The sequence below is a fragment of the Verticillium nonalfalfae genome, assembly GCF_003724135.2.
Source record: "Verticillium nonalfalfae strain VnAa140/NRRL 66861 chromosome Unknown scaffold_17, whole genome shotgun sequence".
NCBI lineage: Eukaryota > Fungi > Ascomycota > Sordariomycetes > Glomerellales > Plectosphaerellaceae > Verticillium > Verticillium nonalfalfae.
This window is the reverse complement of record NW_021167242.1, coordinates 220154-234284: the sequence shown is the minus strand read 5'-3', so window position 1 is coordinate 234284 and position 14131 is coordinate 220154. Positions and strand designations below refer to the sequence as shown.

The 14131-nt window shown below is 51.6% G+C and overlaps 6 protein-coding genes across 6 annotated transcripts; 4 read left to right on the top strand and 2 right to left on the bottom strand.

The window, feature by feature from the left end:
- Positions 1-1293: 1293 nt before the first annotated feature.
- On the top strand, positions 1294-4007 carry D7B24_002756 (uncharacterized protein; the record flags this gene model as incomplete). Its single annotated transcript, XM_028636957.1, has 3 exons — positions 1294-1335; positions 1469-1769; positions 2257-4007. 3 exons carry the CDS (start codon positions 1294-1296, stop codon positions 4005-4007), a joined length of 2094 nt encoding a protein of 697 aa, XP_028497536.1.
- Positions 4008-5161: 1154 nt separating this feature from the next.
- D7B24_002755 (uncharacterized protein) lies at positions 5162-6230 on the top strand (the record flags this gene model as incomplete). The annotated part of the gene is made up of 2 exons (XM_028636956.1): positions 5162-5355; positions 5480-6230. 2 exons carry the CDS (start codon positions 5162-5164, stop codon positions 6228-6230), a joined length of 945 nt encoding a protein of 314 aa, XP_028497535.1.
- A 63-nt stretch (positions 6231-6293) lies between these two features.
- On the bottom strand, positions 6294-8265 carry D7B24_002754 (uncharacterized protein; the record flags this gene model as incomplete). The annotated part of the gene is made up of 4 exons (XM_028636955.1): positions 6294-6653; positions 6706-7674; positions 7724-7881; positions 7932-8265. The coding sequence occupies 4 exons, from the start codon at positions 8263-8265 to the stop codon at positions 6294-6296; spliced, it is 1821 nt and encodes a 606-aa protein (XP_028497534.1).
- Positions 8266-8996: 731 nt separating this feature from the next.
- D7B24_002753 (uncharacterized protein) lies at positions 8997-11026 on the top strand (the record flags this gene model as incomplete). Its single annotated transcript, XM_028636954.1, has 12 exons — positions 8997-9112; positions 9169-9237; positions 9291-9393; positions 9444-9511; positions 9561-9632; positions 9680-9823; positions 9875-9926; positions 9990-10190; positions 10246-10433; positions 10492-10555; positions 10607-10694; positions 10755-11026. 12 exons carry the CDS (start codon positions 8997-8999, stop codon positions 11024-11026), a joined length of 1437 nt encoding a protein of 478 aa, XP_028497533.1.
- A 147-nt stretch (positions 11027-11173) lies between these two features.
- On the bottom strand, positions 11174-11902 carry D7B24_002752 (uncharacterized protein; the record flags this gene model as incomplete). Its single annotated transcript, XM_028636953.1, has 1 exon — positions 11174-11902. One exon carries the CDS (start codon positions 11900-11902, stop codon positions 11174-11176), a length of 729 nt encoding a protein of 242 aa, XP_028497532.1.
- A 1498-nt stretch (positions 11903-13400) lies between these two features.
- D7B24_002751 (uncharacterized protein) lies at positions 13401-13996 on the top strand (the record flags this gene model as incomplete). The annotated part of the gene is made up of 2 exons (XM_028636952.1): positions 13401-13440; positions 13515-13996. 2 exons carry the CDS (start codon positions 13401-13403, stop codon positions 13994-13996), a joined length of 522 nt encoding a protein of 173 aa, XP_028497531.1.
- Positions 13997-14131: the final 135 nt, after the last annotated feature.

Below are 14131 nucleotides of genomic sequence, written 5' to 3'. Positions count from 1 at the left end.
GTTCAAGGGGAGAGGCACGTTCGTGAGAGGGTGGGAATGCCCAGACACGTAGGGATGTGCCATTCGTTCATGCCCGATGACCCTTGGTGTCTTTGGCCTACATGTACTACCTCTGCCTCGTTCGTGCCAGGAGTCGTATGCATTATCACAATTTCTTTCCGCCTACCTGGCTTCTCGCCCCCCCCCCCCCCCCCCCGCCCCCCAACTTGAGCTCCTGCAAGCCAGTGACCACATGGTCTGATCTTCAGTAGTGGGCGCGCTTCCCGGCGGGCCGGGCCCATGGGCCCAGTCGTCGTACGAATGGCCCTGGAGCCCATTCCCTGTAAGGGTCCCCCCTCGACCGGGTTCCTGGGCTGCTTGGGCAAAGTTGGCGGGTTGCTTGGGCATTGACTGTGCATGGGTTCAGGATGCGTGTATGGTAGCTAGACAGGGCTTGGTACCCTCTTTCGCGCCGGCTGCTGGCGATGGCTCGACGGGGTCACAAACGACCAAGAGAACGGAAGACGAGACATTGATGGGCAGATGACACCATGATCTACTTCGTTGTATGGCAACGTCCTGTTGCGCGCTAATGGCGGTGGCACTGCTAGGCTGCGATCTCGATTAAGCTAGACAACATCCAGAGGCCTCGACTGGTGGTGCTCAGCCGCACCATTTCCCCTTCACCGTGATTGTGTGTGAGTGTCTCATAAAGAGCATCACCTCTCATGCTCGTCAATTGATGAGTCGAGCGTCAGGCAGACGATCGGCGAACCCTTTGTTGTCGGCGAACTTATCACGTCGATCTTGAATTGAGCTAGACCACTAAACGACAACACAGCGACCGTGTCGACGTGCAATGTCATGGCGTACACCTGTCGCCCTGGAGGGCGCTCATGACACGGCCTTCACGATTTTCGTCGCCAATGTGGCGATTGCACATCTGTCCATCATTCCGTATGGCATAGTCGCATCCCTTACGTCAAGCTTTGACGAGACGTTCGCCTACTTCGAATTAGCTTATGTCACTTTGGCTCTGTCGCCTCTCGTCATCTATCATGTCGTTGTGCTTTTTTACCACATCTGGAATTTCAGCGACCACGTCTACTTCAGGACAACACATGCCCTCCGCCGTTCGTTCCACTCCCTTGCGTTATGGTACTTGCGCCGAACGGCGTACCTACACATCTTCATTCGAACTCGGAGACATGACTTGCAAGAAGCGGTCAGTTGCGGTTTACTCCATGTCGTCTACCAAGTCCCGCCTCTGAGTTATGTCAGCAATCGATGGACATTGAGTTCGTCGCGACAAACATGGATTTCGCAGACGACACCTCAAGTGCAGGCTCGGGACAAGTGTGTAACGAGCAGCGTCTGCAAAGGCTGTCAGCGATTGGTACGAGCCTCCCGTTTGCTCGTGGGTTCCTCCTGGCCATTGACGCGCAGACGGGAGATGCATCATCTCAACTTAACCTTGGACGCCCTGAAGACATCTGCGTCCAGCAAGTGTTGCCACTTGTGCACGGTGCTCTGGTTCTCCATGTCAAACAGCGAGTTGAATAGTGCGAAAGGCCCCAGAGAGCTTTCTCTGCCCGTCCAGGGGGCGATGGGAGTTACTATGAAGGCCGCGGAGAGACAACCCCTCCTGGGCTCGGATCAGTCGGGACTGAAACTGGCGATTTGGAAGCAACTGAGGAAGAACGTGCGTGATGAGTCTCATCTATACATGCAATTATTCATGGGATCCGTTTCCCTTGGGCATGAAATTCTCATCGAGGACGATCTTAACTGTGAGTGGCCACTACCTTGCCCAGATCGGATGCTCTCTAATCATGGCCTCAGCGTCTTTGGAGCGAGAGCTCAGTCTCTCTACAGACTCATCTTTGTGCCTGGACTTGGTGCGCGCTTGGTTGCACGATTGCGAGTCGAATCATCCCAGGTGCCGTGCTAGAAAGGCGTCCCGGAGAGTGCTGCCCAGTCGACTTATCTTCATCGAAAGGACTTCCGACGATGTTGGATACCGAGCTCATCTGGTGCAAACCAAATGCTGGGGTACTCGTGTCGATTATCTTGCCCTCAGTCACTGCTGGGGCTCCAGTGTAAACGTGACACTAACAGACCATAATCTCAACGATCTGTGTCGGCAAATTGAGCCTGCCAAGCTGTCTCAAAATTTCATCGATGCCATTCACATAACGCAGGAACTGGGCTTCTCTTATTTGTGGATTGATTCGCTTTGCATCATGCAAAAATGTTTTAATCACGACACATCCTCAGTCTGCAATCAACGAAGCCTACAGGACTGGGAGACGGAATCCAGGCAAATGGCCAACGTCTATGCTCAGGCGTCCTGCACGATATCTGCTACTGGCTCGGCCGAATCTTCTGGCGGCTGCTTCAAGAAGAGGAACCCTCTGCCATACTTTCCATGTCACATCCTCGGCGATCCTTCGAGCCGACGGAGTCTGACTGTCAAGGCGGCTAACACAGCCTTCAAGACCAACATGTTCCACACTGAGGTTGACGGCGGTCCACTGAACACGCGAGCCTGGGCCTTCCAGGAACGCCTCCTTTCCCAGCGCATCATCCACTTTGGTGCCTCCCTCATGTTTTTCGAATGCAGCACTCTTTTCGCATCGGAGCTGCAGCCCGAGGGCATATACGATGGAGTCGATGTCCTGGCGCGTGACGGCACCAAGCACGAATTCCCTGACCTTCAAAGATGGGCAGAGATGCTTGACCCTTTCCTCCCTCCGCCACAACCATCAGCGCCCCCTGCTCTTGAGCCAGAGGATTTCAGTCCTCCAGAGGACTCGGCACCCTCGAGGCCTTCAGCATCCATCAAGCTGCCAAACACATATGGCCTCTTTCCTTCCAAGCACGAGCGCCAGGCCCGCGCCCGTTACAATAAGGCCTGGAACCTTTATCGAGCCCGCAAGCGCCACAGACTCGAAGAAAACGCCGCTCGTGAGCGCCGTCATGCCGCGCGCGAACGGGCGCGCCAGCAGAGCGCGGAACAAGCACACTTGCGGAAGTCAGAGCGAGTATCGCAGATTCCCCGGGAACCTAACCCCGCATACAAAGCCCCGGAGGTTGTCGCATCCCTCTCGGACAACAGCGTCACGGGCTACCGTGGGGCGTTCGATTTCCTCGCCGCCGCCGCCGCTGCAGGGTCCTCACGCGATATCGAGCCGCGAAATCGGCTACGTCTACACCAGAGATGGTTTGAGCTCGTGAGCAAATACACACGCAGCCAATTGACTGTTGCGGGGGACCGCCACATGGCTGCTGCCGGTATAGCGCGTGCTATTCAGGGGCCGGGGACCAACGCGGACTATCTCGCGGGCTTGTGGCGTCGACATCTTGAATTTGACCTCCTTTGGGCCTTGGAAGGATCTCCGAAACGCCGGCCGTCGCCATGTCAGGCACCCTCGTGGTCCTGGATATCTGTTGATGGGGCGGTCTCTCAACGACTCCTGCCTTTCACGCTCGCCAACGAGGCCCGTCGGTGCGAAGTCGAGATGCTGGCGAAAGTTGTCGCTGTGCAGGTACTTGACGCGAAAACAGGGGAGAAAGTCACTGATGCCACGGCCCCAATCGGTCCCGGCTTGCTTGAGCTTCGCGGTGTTCTATGCCCAGTATCACGACTAGACGTCGACGAGGCTACTGGCCGGGGTAGGCTCTTGCTATCAGGTACGTGGGCTGAGTGCGTCATGGACACGCTTTCCTCTGCGGCTCGAGGACATCAAGATCTGTTCTGCCTTCCGATACTCAACATGACAAGATTTCCGTTGTTAGAGCAGGAAAGCATGGCGGAAATAGAACGGGCATCGCTGCATGGCATCATTTTGAGAAAGTCTGGTGGCACATCTGCGGTCAAAGACATTTCTCCGTCTTGCAAAGCATTCGAAAGGGTCGGGTATTTTGTGCTGTCGTCCCTGACAGCCGAAGGACTTGGTGTACTCGAGGCCATCAAACATTCCACGCTGGCGGGTGATCTTGCATCTACCAGTATCTCTGTCAAGTGACGATATCCTAGTCTCGACATCAAATTAAAAATGGTGGCATTCTTGCTACTCATTATTTGAGCTCTATGTTTTAAAAATGAACGGATATGCCTTCTACGACATTAACTCTTCCTTTTGAAGTCACTCGCTGTATCCAGACCTACGCATCCTATGTCTACATTACAGAAGTCACATCTCCATCACTGTCTGTCCCGGCTTCAGACAAAACCTTCACAGCCGCGAGCCAGTTTCACTACCCGGCTGCTGATCCAGTCATCCGATGTCGATGCAGCATCTTCCCCAGATTTAGGGGTCTTTAAATCAAGGCCGCGACTTTGACAGCCCATCGGTAGACGACTGCACCACCCAGGGCACCCCGTCATTGAGTACGTGGCAGGATTAGATGATCAGCGTAGTGTTATCACGCCTATGGTATGTATGGATGGGCCTGTCACCCATACATACCTACGTATGTAACATTTTAATGCAGCAAAGAATCTTGGCCACTGCAAATTTGAGTAGCCCAATCCCCCTGATTGGTTTGTTAGAAGGCATGGGGTCTTGTGCCAAGGTCCAACACGCCGTGCCCGCAGTTGATTTCGGTACCAACCAACGCCTTGGTACAGCAGCCAATAATGACATGGCCTCAAAAAGGAAGGGATGGGCAAAAAGGCTACACTCCTTGAACGTGAGCTCCCTTTGAACCGTTATACTATACTTCAAATAGGCTCAAAACTGATAAAAGTAGAATTCCGCTTTAGATGTGTCGCCAATTATCTAGTAGGTAGAATTTCGGAGCATTCAATCAAGGTAAGAGATGTTGAGGCGGCTCTGGAGTTGGGGTCTGTCTGGATGATACCTGTATTTGGCGGATTTTGAGTGCGGCGTAATCTGTCCAATGCTTTGATAATGTATCCATCACTCGAGCTTGCCCAGGCGCTTCGATACGACCCATGCTTCTTCTCACAGCTTGGCATTATTGGCCTCGGTTTCCACGGTACAGTAGCGTCTTGGAGGGTGGGGTTACTGCCTCCTGTGCCGCAGGCTCTCTATCAAACTCTTTAAAAGCAGCGGATTTCCGCATGACGGCGCCACGTGGAAGTCCTTAAGGTATCGCCGGATTTATGTTATTTAGTTCCTTCAGGTGTGAGATTACTACTGGGCTCTGTTTCGCAATGCTGAAGAGTTCGCTGGGTCAGCGGCACGATGCACGACAGCCCAGAAGCCCTTGGGCGACATTGATGACGCTCACCTTCTTGGTCCCAACTTTGTGGACAGCAGTTTCGGCGGAAAGGTCAACAGTCCTGAATGTACAGGTCCGTCCACAGATCGCCAACGGAGTGGAATTGCGAGTTCTACCCATTGGAGAGTACGTCTTTGGCATGGAATTCCCGACGAGTTGCTTCATTATTTGCGGAAATCTATCGATATGCTCTCAACTTGATCCCTTGATACAACATACCAATGTAATCATGCTAATGTGTCACACTCAGCTCCATCACCTTTGGTGCCCAGAGCACACACGGAAATGGCTACCGGGGCGAGCTCCATGACCTTTTAGTGCAACGAGGAAACAAAGTCAACTTTGTGGGTGGTCTGGCAACTGGAAGCATGGCCGACAATAGTCATGAAGGACACCGAGCCTTTGTCATTGACCAGATATCGAATTCGAGCACAGTCGGTCTCCACGCAGCAGCCAATATTGTCCTGTTGCATGCAGGAACTAATGATATGAAAAACGAAGTGGATCCTCCCAACGGCCCTACGCGACTCAAAAGCCTTATCGACATCATCTTCGAAAACAGCCCAGAGGCTGTTGTGTTTGTGTGTCAAATTATTCCGGCGGGACCTAACAAGTACCGTGACGCACTCCCTCGGATCGACACTTTCAATGCTGCCATTCCCAACTTGGTCTCTGAATATGTTTCGTCTGGGAAAAAGGTATTCATGGTATCCATGAATAAAGCTGTTTCGACAAAAGACTTGGCGGACAACCTTCACCCGAATGATATCGGCTACACCAAGATGGCGAACGAGTATTACGCTGCCATAGAGGAAGCAGATGCCAGAGATTGGATCTCTGCACCGGGTCAATGGGAAAGTGATCGCAGCGCGACTGAACTTGCGGAGGATCTCAATTCGGCCGGGATGAAGTCTTTAGCCTTCACTCAGTTTGGGTTGACCTGCGTCACTATTTTTCTTATCTCTATCTTAGAACGCATTTTCAGATATGAGCCTACATGATCTTGGTAGATAGAAGGCAAGAAATGATATACAAATATTCCATGTTTGTCGTGAAGTGCAGAATCAGGTCCATTCGCTCCAACTTTGACCCTTCCAGTACACATCGCCCTCGGCCTCGAATTGCGGACCTTCAGCAGCGATAATATGCCCCAGCTCGCAGCGGTTGTACTCGACCTTTACTTGCTGGACATAGAAATTGTCGAACTGTGGTGAAAGGGCTTCGCGTAAAGTAGTAACACCTCCTTGAGGGTGCAGCGACCGCCAGGGCTGGGAGCAGGTCACGCCCTTGCAAGACTTGAGCACGAAAAGGAGTGCGTCAAGCCTTGGAAGGACCTTTTGCAGAGAATAACCGAGAATGGTAGACTTGGCAGCTAATTCAATTTCTTCAGAGTGCAGAAGGTTCCGAAGTTGGCCAGGGTCAGTCTGTAATCAGTCAGCTCCAAATCCATACTCACTACCAAGTAGAAGCACTAACATTCAAATCGTATAGCTCATGCTCATTGGTGCACCAAATTGAGTAGTACAGATTGTAGCCTTCGCCAATGACGCGAATGGCCTTGTAGGTGTTGTTGAATACTCGCTTATCATCACCCCCGTTGAAGCCCCATTTGCCCTCAGAAATGGCCCAACCCCAGTATTCGATGTTGACATGCTCACGGCTCAGGGGCGCTGCCTCCAGCTCCTCCGAAGACAATGGGATAGGGGCACCGTCGAAGTCCGCCCGCAAAGGAGCATTGGCCAAATTGAGAATCGTGGGCACGAGGTCGATATGTGCTGTCACAGCCTCGGAGATGGCGCCCTTGGGAACACCAGGACCTCGCACAATGAGTGGAATGTTGATATCTTCTTCGTAGCCGCACTCCTTTCCGGGCTGGAGTCTGTGCTGGCTGATGTGAAAACCATTGTCCGTAGTGAAGAATATATATGTGTTGTCCAAGACGCCATACTTCTCCAGCTTGTCAATGAGACCATCAACTAATTCATCAACAGCTTGAAGGGCTTGCAGGCGTCCGCGATAGTGGAGGTCGTTATAGGCCACATTTTCGTCGCTGAGCTTAGGCTGACGACGAACCCAGTCGGCACCCGAGGGTTTATCTGGGTTAAAGTTTTCCGTACGAGGAACCTTAGCATCTGGGAATAGGTGCTCATGTCTCTTGGCTGGCTGAGGAAAGTTTACCCTGAACTCGCCGTCCGACACGGGTACATCCTCATCGGGACCTTTGACTGGGTTCAGTGTTGAGGCGTTCACGTTGCTGTGGGGTGCAATGGGTGCAATGCCGAGGAAGAAAGGTTCTCCAGCGGCGACAGCATCATCAAGGAACCCATACGCCTTTTGTGCCACGAGGTCTGTAGAATACTGCCCGAGATGGTTGACCGGGGCATCCTTGTTCCTCTGGAAGGTTGCGTTCCAATATGCATAAGTGTTGGGATCAAGAAGGAAATCCTTGGATCGAGTCAGAGTAGGACCTTGAGCATGTTATTCCACCACTTACGGATCCATTCCAGCCATTGAGGTGAGGGGAGTCATAGTTCCAGATGGTATGAGCATTGAACATTTTCCCCGTATAGTAGGTAGTGTAACCTGCACTCTGCAGCCAAACTGGCAGGTAGTTCTCATTGTGTCCATTCTTCACGAAGATGGGAAATCCACCTGCCACAAGTTAGCACCTAGAAGATTTGACGATCTCGAGGCGTACTTACCATAGGGAGGATTCAGATCAGTGACGTTGGTGTTGTGAGCCAGCTTGCCAGTCCAGAGACTTGCACGAGACGGACAACATATGGCCGTGGTGCAGAAGTGCCGTTTATACAAGGTACCCTGCTTGACAAGGTGGTCTTGAATCAGGGGGATATGTGCGAGGGAGTTCATATGCAGGTCTTGGTCGTCAGTCAAGACAAAAACAATGTTCGGTCGGCTTGCCGCTCCATGCTCAGTAGTCGGCCCCAGGAGAGGTGTCTGGTCTTGGCTCGCTGTGACGACCTGGCTCGTCGCCATGAGCGCCGTCGAGGCCAGAGCTGACTGTAGGAAACGCATTTGTGGTCGCGTTAGTATATCTCCCCAGACGATGCCGTGTGTCTCTTCTCGAATGAATTGGATGCATTCAGTCACAATAGTCCTTTAAAATATGGGATATCACATGAACTGACAAAAGTAGTCGTCTTTGAAGACTGCAGCGATTCGGAAGTCGGAGTGATCGAACCGATAGCCGGATTGCGTGCTGATGGATCCTCATCGCGCAACGGCCAAATACCCGCAACACCCACCCTTCCGGGCTTCTTCGCTCGACACAGCATGCGAATGCCAGGTTCCTGCAGCAGAAGAGAGCCATTGATTACCTGGTTCCGGCCCATTCCTTCATCGCAATCCGCGCTGTTGATTGCACAATCGTTATCCTGCGAATCGCCACGTGCGCCAAGCGGAGCTTTCTTCACGGCCAGCTTTTATCGCAGTGTGGACGCAGCGGCTTCGGATGCCGTGCAATCCATGCATCCTCCCATGGGACCTGAATATCTTCGGAGTATTCGATGGGCCTTGACGGACCGGGGAGATGTCAAATCCCCCCGCGTAAAAGGCTCCATATTGTGGTCCAGGAAGATTTTGTTCGGGATAATACTCGGCAGTTATAGAATGATATTGTGAGATCCAGGTGGAAACCCCTGGTATAAAGACGCTTTGCCCTTTGCAAGTTTACGTGACTCTCGATTGTGATCGTCTCTGTTGAAGTCGTGTCGTCGGACAGCCAATCTGAAAAATCCATATTCACAATGGATATTATTGGCGACGAAAAGCAACTCAACTCCGGGCCGGAGGAACTTCTGAAGAGGGGTGATTCGTCGGATCTGCAATGGACAGAAGAAGAAGAGAAGAAGTTACTGAGGAAGTACGTCATTCGTGCAGCTGATACTCGTTGTCACATCCATGCTAAATTCCACACAGAATCGACTTTGTTGTTATGCCACTATTGATTGCTGGGTTCTTCGCTTTACAGCTAGACCGGGGGAACATGTAGGTCAAAGATTGATCATTATTTCGTTCTCCAATACTGATCATCAACATAGTGGCAACGCTTTGACGGATAACTTTTTCGCCGATGTTGGCATTACGCAGAACCAATTCAATGTTGGCCAACAGCTCTTGTCCGTCGGCATCATTCTGCTTGAGGTTCGTGGATCGACCCGTCAAATCTGTCACTTTGGCTAATCGCTTTTCAGATTCCTTCCAACCTGATTTTATACCGTGTTGGGCCAACTCTTTGGATCGGTGGCCAGATAGTGGCCTGGTATGGCTCGCATTCTCTTGGCGACAGTTACATGAGCTGAAATTGATAGGGGACTTGTCGCTACCTTCCAGGCTTTTCAGAATGGGCTCGCTTCATTCATGGCGACGCGACTTCTTCTTGGGTACGTTGGTCGCCAATGTTATGCTTCGCCGGAGCTCACATGCACAGACTATGTGAAGCTGGTTTCATCCCTGCGGCACTTTTCACTCTCACACGATGGTATAAGCGGGATGAAATAAGCCGACGATTCTCTTGGTTCTTTGTTGGCAACCTGTTTGCATTAGCTATGACCGGCATCATTGCCTATGGAGTGTGAGTATCATGATTCCCGTCCATACTCATAATAGCTGATCACAATTTTAGTCTCCACATGCGAGGCATTGCGGGTTTGGCCGGCTGGCAATGGCTGTTCATTGTAAGCAGCACCCTTTCCCACCAGCGCGTATCTTCTTGCTCCGATGCTAACACGATCCTTCAGCTTGAGGGCATCTTCACAGTCTTGATCGGTATTGGTTTTTTGACCACATTTCCAAACAAGATCAATGACCCTGTCTCTATTTTGGGGTACCGCTACTTTACTGAGCGCGAAGCCCAAATTATATACGAAAGAGTGCTGCGCGATGATCCTACCAAGGCCCAACCAAAGCGCCACGTCACTTGGGCCGAAATCAAGAGCACAGTACGTTTCTCACCGACCTTTGCTACTCTATATAGCATTGGCTTATTAATAATAGTTGACAAATTGGCGTCTGTTGCCCCATCTCGGGTTCACGATCGCTGGCCTGGCCCCTCCCCAGGCATTCGGCTCATACGCCCCGAGCTTGGTCGTCAGCTTCGGCTTCGGGAGACTGGAGTCTAATGCGCTTGTTTCGATTGGTTCTTGGGGGCTGATGTTTGTCAACCTGTTATTTGGGTGGTCAGCGTAAGAATTATTCACCTTTCGAGCCGTAGTGTACGGCTAGGACTGATTTTGGCAATAGTGATAGGCTTGGAGTTCGCGGTCCCTTCGTGTCGCTCGGGTTTCTCTTAGGTTTTGCCTTTAACGTAAGTTCCCCTCCAAAATGGGCTGTGGTCTTCATGTTGACGTTATTCCAGGTCGGAAATCGCATCCTCGTTGAATCGACAAACTCGAATCTCAAATTCGGCATCCTCGTTTGCTCGATCGCGTTCTCCTGGCCGTGGCGTAAGGGATCCGTTGCTTCTTAATGAACGTGCAGATTTTACTGACATTCCTGGCGTAAAGATGCTATCAATGGCTCCTGGCTGGCCCTCAACGCCAAGACTGCCGGTGAGCGGTCGATCACAATGGCACTTCACATCATGGCTGCAAACTGTTCCGGAATTATCGGCAAGCAGCTGTTCCGCTCCGAGGATGCCCCTCTTTACAAAACTGGATTCTCAGTGATTACGGGCCTGTCTGCCGCGGCTCTTGTTCTGTCGATTGTGGCCAACGTCCAGTATTACTTCTTGAATGACCGACAATTGCGCAAAACCGGACTCAGGTTCATGTACTAAAACATCAGTCCAGACGAGAATGCAGACCCTGGTTCACGGTCCATGGTCCATCTGTTAGCAGGGCTCTTGAGAGTTCGATAGAAAGAATCTGGCATATTGAACTACCGAGGTAGACGAGTGTTATGGCTACCTAGTAGTAGTACTACTTTAATCATCGACTTTTCCAAGCTCGGCTTCCAAAGCGTCAGCCATCTGGCCGAGAGTGTCGTACTTCCAATCCCAGATCTCCTGATCTCTGTTGCCCATGACGGCACCTGGACGGATGATCCATGATGACTTGATGCCTATCTCCTTTGCCGGATGATGGTCGTGAAATTGGCTCTGTGCAGTCTGAATAACATGTTCTTTGTCCACCCCAAACCTTTCTTTGACTTCCCGGAGCATATGTACGAAATTTTGCAGGTTCGGCTTGTAACTACCAACATCCTGAGCGGTGATGATAAGGTCGAAAGGCACGCCCTGAAGTGGTCCCTCATTGGACCCCTTGAACGATTCGCGGTCAACATTGGACAAGACAACGAGCTTGTAGTGGGACGAGAGCCGTCGCAGGGCGTCAACAGTATCAGGGAAAGCGGGCCAAGAGCTGACAGAGTTGCCGAAAGCTTCGCTCTCGGCCGCAGTCGGGGCTGCAAGCCCAAGCTTGGTCGCAATCTGGGGATGAATTGTGGCAAGCAGTTGAGCATACTTCAGCTCCGGTGTCTTGGCTTGCTGGGCAGCCTCGCATTCATGGAATGCATTGAGGAGATGCGATCGAGAGATTGAAGCGGAGTTATTGTCTAGGAGAGGCTGAAGAGCGGTGAGCGCACCTTGCTCCCAGTCAATAAGCGTGCCATAGACGTCAAACGCAAGTAATTTGTAGTCGGAGATCTTCGACATGACGCTGGAACGAGTTAATGTTGCTGATGATGGTCGTAAAAGTAAATGGGTTCTCCAGCTTTGGTGCAAGTCCAAGAACAACCGAGTGTGTGAGTATTTGGACTTATATATTGATTCGTCAATGTTCGAAGGGTCAATGCTCGTGATGGCTCAGTTGGTTCGAAGATTCGAGACTCTTGTTGAAGGCATATCGACAGCGCGCCCTTTCCCCGCAACTAATGTCATTCTTTACCCCTCACAGCGGAGGTGCGGCCGTGTGGGTCCTGACCCGGGCCGGCGCCTGGTTCAGAAGCCGGTATACTGCCGGTCAAACCCGCATGTCGACCGACAATAAACTGGCATAGATGATCTACAAACCGTTGTTCATATCATTAGGACCGCCCCAAATGGTCCATTGGGGGGTTGAGCGGGGGGGGGGGCATTCGGTTTTCGATCGATCCAACGCTTGTCGCACGTTCATACTTTGCGTAGATTTGACCTCATTTGGATTTTCCAGCCATATCTCACGCGTGTTGAAGCCAATGTAATCGAATCCAAGTCTATTAACCACCCACAACGCAGGAATTAGAGCCACGCCCCAAACAGCGAAGTTGATGTCACCGGCAACCGCAAGCTACAAGAACGTCAGTAGAGTCACTTTTTTTCAAGCCGGGGCAATCACACGAGTGGGGTCGAGCTGATGCCGGAAGAGATGCATTGCCCTCCACCTTCCAGGGCTTTGACGTGGCTTATGGGGCATGTGAAATCAGCGGGCTCCGTTGCTAAATGCCCAAAAAGCCAGGAGCCGTTGTTATACGTTATAGCCCAATTCACTTGCCAGATGACATAGAGAGCTCATACACAGCCGAAACTGCCGTCCACCCGATCGAGGCTTGGTGGATTGGCGGTGTGCTGACGCTGGAGAATCGTGCCCAAAACACGAAGAAAGCGACCGCATGGCCAAAGCATTCGAAAAAATGATTAAGTGGTCGGTCTTGTCTATTTTGAGGCTTTAGACGAAGAAAAGCAAAGACGGTGAAGGTCCTCCAGTCCAGCTTGCCAGTTCTTGGTGTCAATAAGACGCTGTTTAGGGGTGTTCGTTGTGTTATCGGTACGGGACCTAGAATATGGCCTCAACGACAGGGACAAGTGTCTTGGGCGCATATGGCCAGCGTGTCCTTCCAACAGGTGATGAAGAAACTTTTCGGAGGGTGATTGAGGACGAGGGTCGGCGCCACGGCGTTGAGCCTGCACTACGTGCCTGGCAAAACCACACATCAGAAAGGACAGCTGCGGCAGCTGAGCAGACTTGACACTAGCTCGCTGGCTCGAAGTATCTTGTTATGTGCGGGGTCCATCGGCCACTCAGCCGGAGCGGGGTATGTCGGCGACCGGTCATATGATGGATGGGGTTTTGCGGACGTGCTTTCGACGTGCAACGAACATCTGTCGTCCAAATCGGCCCCAAAGGTTCCAAAACAACTTATGAAATCTGTTCGTCGGTCGACTACTTGGCGGTATGGCAACCCAATGTAGCTACCGTTTCGCCACTCGAGAAGGTGATCAGCTCTTACTGATGGTCAAGAACCCAGGACAAAGGGCTTTTGGTACTGATCATTCCTATCATTTTTAGATGTCCCGACAATCTACTCTTTTCTTCGCGAAGGATCCAGTGAGCAGGACCCTGAAAGTAAGCCGAAGCTCACAGAGACGAAACTTCTCGATACGCTGAGCTTCATCGAGTCCAGCAAAGATGTAAGAAGGGAACCTTCATTTACGCCAGGCTTCGCAAAGACTCTCTTACTTATCTCTCCCGAAGGAGACATAGCTGGAATGGCTATTTTCTTCTACAACTACTCTACGTGGTCGGCTGAGCCAGGTATTTCCCTTGAGGAACTCTTTGTATCGGAAAGATACCGGCGTCGGGGATACGCAGGTCTTTTAATCAAGAGGTTGGTCACTGAGGCTCAGGAGCTGGGTGGCACAAAATTGGAATGGAATTGCTACAGAAGCAACGAGCCCGCTTTGAAATTTTACGACAGTCTTGGAGCAAAGCGGATGGAACATTGGGTGACGCTCAGACTGGATGAAGAGGCAATGGAACAACTAGCTTAAACCGAAGAGACCTGAATGGTGCAGCTTACGTCAAACACAACTTCATTCACGATCAATCATGGCTCGCTGAAAAGATTTAATGGCGAAGGCTTCTTATTGTACAACAGAAAGGATGCCTAGACAAGCTTGCATCAT